The following is an 8428-nucleotide window of genomic DNA, read 5'->3' as shown; positions in this document are numbered from 1 at the left end:
ATGTGTAACGTATGGCTCCTAGTCAATAGATCAGCATTTTCTCTATAGTGACCACCTGTCTATAGTGGCCACATTTCCTAGTGCTGTTGTTGTTTGACATAAACTTTGAACATTTAAATTGTAACTAACTTTAAACTGCCAGAGTTTCAGCCCAATAAAACACTCTCAGCGCCAGGGTATGAACAGACTGACCAGACAGACGAAAATAAATCCTCGAACAAGGTTCAATCGTATCTTCCGGGTCTGGCAGGAAGTTGTTAAACTAAAATAAGAATAGGCTCGATGGCTGATTGCATACAAAGTAAAACAGTTTAACAGTTTTACAGCTTGAAGAAAACAAACGCTCCTACAGTACCTGCACCTGCTTGATAATTATTAAATCGTATGCCCTACTTGAATAAAAAAAGTTCACTGCAATAATAAATGTACCCACATCACAAGGAGCTTATACTTTTTTAAACTTACACCTAGTTATCGTACTGAAAATTGTTAATGACATTACATGAAGTCATTCAACAATTTTCAGTCATGATGAAAATTTTCTGAATGGAAGGTGTGATTATTGTCATTTTCTGCAAAAATAGAAGCAAGCTCTGTTTTTACCTGGAATCAATTCACAATACCAGTCCACTTTGGGGGATAATGTACTGTTAATATGATGTTCCATTTTTGCGCAGGGGTGATTTGGAACAGTCCAATGTTGCGTGGGAAGGGGTATGGCTGAAATATGCTGTATTTGCTCTTAAGCAAATGTCGGCCTTTCTAGTTCATATTCAGATTGAAACAACATATGATGGATGCATTCAATCGACGCTTGTGCTTTTTGACTAAGAGGGGGTGGGGGGAGTCCAAAGTGATTTTTTAAAGAGTTTTTGGTTGACATTTTTTTCTTTATCTGTTTACAGGACGAGATGCCTCATATCTGACAGCTTACAAGGACTGGCACTACTACAAGGTACCTGTAACCGGAGGTATGACTTCGGCCAACGTGAAGGCAACGTGTGAGGCAGCGGGGTACGTGACGCCGTGTCCCGGGGACAGCGCCTGTGGGTTGTCCTCCTCGTCGTGCTTCCAAACAGGCTTGGTGAACTGTTGGTACCCCATGGAGGAAGTATCCCAGCAGCTGTGTGGTGCTGATCCACGCAGCTGTCCGCAGCTGTACGACGTGTACCAGTTCATGAACAACTGGCGTAATGGTGCCTCCTGTGGTGCAGAGTCGGGACACTGGTGCGTCGATGGCAATGGACAGCAAGACGAGTACGCCTTCTGTGCCAGAGGTATTTTGAGACGTTCTGCTTTTAACCTCCTTGTTTTAACTAACTACTCTTACTTAGAACTTTTTTCCTACATGAAAAATGTAGCCTGATTAAATCTCGCTTATAGCAGCCCGCCAAACATCAGCCGGCCCCCGGGGAGGGGCCAGTTACAGCCCTGGACAGCGGAGTTTGCTTTACACAGACTATGAAAAATGGAGGTATTCATTTTGATGTGTCCGTCTGTCTGTCTGTCTGTTTGATTGTGTTTCCGGATATTTGTGGTCACCATAACTCTAGAACCTCTGGATGGATCGTTATGATATTTCGTATGCGGGCAGGTGTTGTAAAACGAAGGTCAGGGTCGATTTTGGGCCCCCTGGTGTGTGACCTTGGTACTGCAGCTAAATTTCGATTTTTTTTTTTTATCTTTTGAGCTGTACATGCTATGGTCTTGATTTTTGTGTGGCAGATTGCTTGTGATGTAAGGCAGAAGTACTGCATGTTTGGGCCCCCTAGCGGCTTGCTCTGGAACTGCAGGGGCATTCTGGCCAAAATCTTCCAAAGAGCAAAACGGAACATAGGAAGGACAGATTTCCATGCTATTCAGCATGCAGGTATCTTTGGCAGAGATGTACATAGAGTCGATTCCGTGTGGATGTTTGTTGTCACTGTTTAGAGTTGATTTTAAAGTTTTGTAATTATATGTCTAGGACACTTGATTGTAAGCATTGCGACCTGTGCTAATTAGTTAAATGTGTATAGAACCATACATGAATTATGCAGATATGCAAGTCATTTCATGGAGGTATGAGGTCTCCGAACTCTTTTTTCTCATGTATCCATATTATCAACTTTTTGGTGCTGTCATAGACACCCCTTGTCTCTGATGTGGACTGTCTGTGCCGTGACAGTATATGAGCTACTTAGGGTCACCATTGTCAATCGACATTTGGAGGGGGAATTACTGCCTATTCCAATATACTGTGATGTTGGGGACATATGTATTAACATAACACTCGCACCACCTGCACAACAGAAACCCCTAGCTTGGGGGGCAGTGTTTAAACAGGTACCCACTATCAAGCTTAGAACTCGGAGTTCATAGGAACATCTGAGAAAACGTTTCACTCGCACCACCGCCTGTACAACTGAATCCTGACCTGATCGGAGGACAGTGTTTAAACAGGTACGCCCCTTCAACACACAAAAGGCTACCTGCAGTGTCAAGTTCAAACACAAGGAAGCTCCAAATCAATCCTGAGGCAACCACACCCAACACATGTATGATGATGATGATGATCAACAAGAGTTCGGGAACATCATATCTCTATGAGATAGTCTGATTATGTAAATGGATTCCACATTTGCATAATCTATGCTTAGTTATGTAGACCTGTAAATAACCTACGCTAGTCACTATGTTGGTTGTACAATCATTTACCACATAGATGAATTATGACACTTTTACATTAATTATGAAGATTATGGACTTATTTGCATAATTGATATCTGCTAATGTTCCACCTGCCACAAACTACATATTTACAGGTATTTGAGTTCTATAAAAGAAACACTGCAAATACAGATTTTCCTCATTAAACATCCAAATTAAGTGTCAACTTGCATAATCTGCACTTCATGATCTCTGTCTAAGCTACCTACACACCAAATATCATGTAAAGTTGTTGTTCCCTTCTTCAGTTATCCTCCTTAGAACATTTTCAAAATAATGCCCCTGCAGTTCCAGAGCAACCTGCGTAGGGGAGGGGGGGAAATATACATCACATATCTCTTATGTCACAAGCTATAGCACATTCACAAGATCCAAAAAACGAATTTCTGCTGCAGTACCAAGGTCACATACCAGGGAGCCCAAAATTGACCTTGACCTTTGTCTTCCCAACACCTACCCACAAACCAAATCATCGTAATCCATCCAGAAGTTCTTGAGTTATGCTCACTACAAAAATCTGGTCACACAGACAAACACACAGACACACCCAAAACTATATCTCCATTATTCATGGAGATAAATATAGACAGACAAACACACAGACATCGTCGACACACCCAAAACTATATCTTCATTATTCATGGAGATAAATATCATTACAATTACGTGTTCTGTTCTGGAGATATAGTCCCGGAAACTCCCCACACACTCCCATGCTACTGTAAACATAAAACATATGTCACAGCTGTCCCCGTTAAGACGACCAGATCATTCCATATCAAGAAAAGGGGTGTAAATATTTTTTTAAACGAACCACAAAACAGCAGCAAAGTTCTAATGCGCGCTAAAGCACAATGGCTCACAGTATCTACCCCAATAGCAAACGTGATCGTAATCCATCCAGAGGTTCTAAAGATATCGGTCCGAAAACTACATATCGTGATCCCTACCAAAAACAATACCTGCTTTTTTTTCAACACAGGTAACAAAAAATGAATTAGAACGAAAAGGCATCACACCTATACCCAGCCATTACAACGACAGCGAACCATCCTTACACACAGCAGAAAACGGGGAACACATTGAAATCGTGCAAATAAATGTTTGAAACTATTCTTACACTCATCTTAAACTTTGAATGACAATTAAAATTCGTCTCGTTTTTTTAAGGAACCATACTTTTTGTTACTTATTCTTGTATAAATTTTGTTACTTTGTTTAATTCTATTTTATTTTATGTGAATATTCACAGGCTCCAGGCAGAATAGTTGTACAATATCACTACTGGAGATCATAATAAAGCAAACAAACAAACAAACAAACAAACAAACAATTATTCCATCGTAACCTTTCTTCGCCTGTGTTTTTTTAACACCATACTTGTTTCAATTTGTACATTTTATGCCTTTTCCAAGTAGTCTCCTGTAACAACACAGGAGACCTCATACCCCCATGAGATGTTTTGAGACTTTCTAGATTAATTGTTTCATCTTGCCTAATTGATTACTTAAGCAAATAAGGATGTAATTATAGTAAGTTATTTTGTTTATGACGACATCTTTAACTAAAAAGGTATGCATGCATGCTATATGTGTAGAATTATTTTGTCATTAACCAATACAGAGGGATGTGACGGGAATGGGCCCTTTCCCTGTACATTTACAAATGGGGGGTTCCCGTGTTTTGTGTTACGAGGGCTTCCCATTAACGAAAATGGCCCATGTGACGGTAAGTATCATACACCGTTCATATAGTAAAATGCATTGCTGATTAAGTTCCCAGGGCTACCGCTTCGTACTAGACTTAAGTCATCAGCTAGTGGGGCCCTGGTTGTAAACAGCTTGATTACCTACCTACCTACCTAGTCCATTGACCTCCAGGTCATTGGGGGGGGGGGGATAAGGTAGCCATGAAGATGGAGAGTTGTCTCCATGCCCTTCTGTCGTCTGCTTGATTAAGAATAATGAAAAAAAAAATCAAACCATTTTCCAGAAATATGAACAATACTTATCTGAAGTAGAATTCGAAATTCCGTTTGGCGTTATGAGGCTTATCAGTAGTAACTATCTTGCGTTCCTACTTTTTCAGACATCAACGAATGTTTGAGAGAAAATGGCGGCTGCGAACACGTTTGCACGAACACAGAGGGGAGTTTCCAGTGTTCCTGTGATGCTGCCTACATTCTGAGTGAAAACGGATTTTCATGTGACGGTTAGAATCTCTTTTTCGTTTGTTTGGTGTGGTGGGTAAATGCAGCATTTTGGGATATTGGACTGCAACCTGCAAATACCTGATTAGCTTTGTAAAAATAAACGAAATCCCAACGCCATTTCTCGTGTGGAAAGATTGTCGTGGCGATAGCAAGATACCTGCAACTTAGAGATGCACTCCTCTTCCATGCTCGTACTTTTGTAAACACACTGTGCTCGTATGTAACAAATTTGACATCCACTTCTATCAGTAGGTCACTTATCCCTGTGTTTCCAATAACTGTTTTTTTTAATCAAATGAGTTGAGATTTGGCACAAAGGTAAAGGCATGTATCCCTCTGAGATTGAAATATCTCAATTTGTCGTTCAGGTTTTTATACATGTAAGTGACTGAGTTGATTTCAAGATGACCACACCTTTGGTAGCTTGTCAGAAGATCAGTCCCTTTAGATCTGACCCATGGCCACTTATAACTTCTGTTGGAAGCTAAACTTTCACCTGTATAATAATGAGTGTCTGTATACTACAGGTTATATACCAATTTTCATTTCTGAACTCCCGGTGGTTCCTCTTTTACAGCCGCTAGAATGGAGAGAGTTGCTATATTGCAGACAGTTTGATTGATAACCAAATACGTTATTTGTTGATTTAAGACTTTTTTGTAGACTGATTTTAGATTTAAAAGCGACGAAACTTAGCATAAGTATTAACTGTTTAAATACCAATAGTTGTATTAAGTTTGATCCCTCTCAGATAATAAGAAATTCGGCTACGGAAAATTTAATCAGCCTACCCCTGATACACCACCCTGACGACCGCTCCCATATCTCTTTTCACTCCAGGAACGAAAAAAAGAAAAACTGATTGGATTTCTAAAGCGAACACAGGCATGTGGCTTAAATAGAGAAATACAGCTTGATTCATGAGAAGGTTCAGTGTCTTATAATAGCTACGAGTGAGTCAGGGACATTATCAATTACACGTTAATTGAGCCTCTCATTTCTTCCAGGGGTATGGTCATCTTGAACGCAACTCAGTCATTCATAAAAACCTGAATAATAAATTAAGATTTCAATCTCAGAATAATACATACCTTAATTTTATACCTTTGTGCCAAATTTCAACTCATTCGATCCAAAAATGAGCCTCTTCTAAAACTAATGACATTACTTTTTGAGGCACGCTCGTATAATTTCATTTCGACCTCCTCAGACCCATGTCTGACCGCCACACCCCTTTACGAGCCACACCGTAGTACCGCGTACATCACAGAGTCGGACGGCTCGAACGTGTGTGACGGCGGGTTAGAGGAGGGCTGGTACCGCTTCACTCATGTGGGAGGCACCATCCCCACCAGCTGTGTACAGTCTTACCGCTGCGGGACAGAGTCACCTGTGTGGTTGAACGGAGAACACCCCACAGGTAATTTTACATACAATGTGCCTTCTTGTTGAACTTCATAAAGATACTAGTACCTCTTGGTTCCTAAATCCACATGTATTCAAGGAAGTTGAAAAGAGTGACCTCTTTTCAACTTCCTTGCATGTATATCTTTCTCAATATATTAAAAGATAGATATATTTAGCTTTCATACACTCTCCGTTACAGCTTATGTAATGCAAAGAATTAAGCCATTTTAGAAGTAAACAGGAAACATTTTTATTCAAACATTACCCAGATGACACAATTGCTGATCGTTCGGTGTGTGCGAATACCGGTGTCCCTGGCGAGTGTTGCACAGAACAATACAACATTCAAGTCAAGAGATGCCCCACCCCCGGACATACCTACTACGTCTACAAACTGGTGCCGACCAACTTCTGTGAGGCATACTGTGCAGGTAGGTCACATGTAAGATAATGATGCAATTTGAATACATCTACTGTGGGCAAGATTGCAAGATTTACAACACAACAACCCATAAATAAACCATGAAAGTAAAATCTGAGAGGCCATGTGCTGCAATGATTTTGTTGTGATAAAAGATGGTAGTGGTCCTTACAATGAGTAAGTCGATAGATTACAGAAGACTTTCTTGTCCGTTCCCACAGGTGACAGCGTACCCTGCCCAAACGGTGAAGTGTACAACGTATTCCACCGGACTTGCGGAAGTAAGTTACAATTTTATTACAAATGGAAACCGTAAAATACATTTATGATCAATAGTGTCAACAATCAAAGATAAGAACAGTCCTGCAAGACAATACTTCGATCTAATACTTAAGTGCCCGTCGGCGGTGTGGCCCCGGCCGTGCCCCGAAGCCACAAATTTGTCCCGGTGGGCTGCCATACGACTAGGCCTCAGGGGTACCTCTCGGTGTTTTCACTAGTAGGTCACTGCGTCTATCTGCGACCGGGTCCCGACCTGAGTTTAAAAAATCCGGGGCCATAGCCCGGTAGCTGCATGGTGTTCAGTTGGGCCACGTTGTGGGTCACGCCCGAAGATGCCAAAACAACCCTTAAAATGTCGGGTAGACCCCTTTTTCCAATTCTGATATAAGCTTTACTTTAACTTATACTGTAACTCCAAATTGTTTTTTGTTTGCAGATATCATCCCGTTGTTCTCAGACAGCCCTGTCCTCCACCCTCCTGAGTATGACGTCAGCGGCAATCAGGTGACCTTCACGTGCCAGGTTGAGTACGACCCCGATGACGTCACTGCCTGGTTTGACGTCATGTTTCTGTTCGATAATGAGTACTTTCCGGACGTGCCTAACGTGACCCTGACGGCCGGGAAAAGGCGCGCAAAGATGGACGCTAGTCACCTGGGTCTGAACCAGCTGTATCCGAACTTGCCTGTCACCTGGCCGTCCAAGATGGGGAAAGCTGTAAGTTGGTTACCAAGATATTAAGTAATACTAGAAAGGCCGACATTTGCTTAGGAGCAAATACAGCATATTTCAGCCATAGCTTTTCCCATACAACATTTAACTGTCTCAAATAACCCCTGCTCGAAAATGGAACATTTAGGGGCACACCCCAGTTTCTCGCCCCCATTGAAACGTATAGTTAAGAGACTATTTTCAACGACACCGTATTTCCAAACAAAATTTTCCCCGGGAACTACACCTATACAGTATACAGGAAGTAAAAATGTACCATCTGGTCTAACATATCTGATTTGCAAGAAAATTGTAGGACCTAAAATCTCACAATGTCCTAATGAATTTCGAAAGCCCGTAGCGATGACATTATCGGTCAAGCTGCCCGGGGCGCTTCACTGTTTGCGTCCTCGGAGCGATACCCGGAAGCCGAGATGTGTCGCCAAATACTTACCAAAAACAACATATAGGGGTCGAAGTTTATACTAGCAGCGGATCCGCTACGCTAATTTTACACTGAGTAACTGGGCACTAAGGGACTGGTCGATATTTAGCGGGGGGGCGGTCCGTCGGGGGGGGGGGGGGGTATGGGCCCTAGGAAAAAAAAATGGAACCCCGGGGGGAGGGCCCTAAGAAAAAAAAATTTTTAGAGGGGGGGGGAGAGGCCCCAGGAAAAATTTTTTTTG

General features: G+C 41.8%; 1 protein-coding gene across 1 annotated transcript in view; it reads left to right on the top strand.

The window, feature by feature from the left end:
- LOC118424892 (von Willebrand factor D and EGF domain-containing protein-like) overlaps nt 1-8428 on the top strand; it is a 30314-nt gene that overhangs the window by 3609 nt on the left and 18277 nt on the right. Inside the window, exons 2-8 of the mRNA XM_035833699.1 lie at nt 906-1277; nt 4333-4437; nt 4798-4920; nt 6132-6341; nt 6598-6759; nt 6971-7030; nt 7468-7748. Of these exons, the coding sequence (XP_035689592.1) occupies nt 906-1277; nt 4333-4437; nt 4798-4920; nt 6132-6341; nt 6598-6759; nt 6971-7030; nt 7468-7748 (1313 nt within the window). The remainder of the gene's footprint in view (nt 1-905; nt 1278-4332; nt 4438-4797; nt 4921-6131; nt 6342-6597; nt 6760-6970; nt 7031-7467; nt 7749-8428) is intronic.

The sequence above is a fragment of the Branchiostoma floridae genome, chromosome 10 (assembly GCF_000003815.2).
Source record: "Branchiostoma floridae strain S238N-H82 chromosome 10, Bfl_VNyyK, whole genome shotgun sequence".
NCBI classification, from domain to species: domain Eukaryota; kingdom Metazoa; phylum Chordata; class Leptocardii; order Amphioxiformes; family Branchiostomatidae; genus Branchiostoma; species Branchiostoma floridae.
The sequence above is the reverse complement of the archived record's forward strand: the minus strand, read 5'-3'. Positions and strand labels throughout refer to the sequence as shown.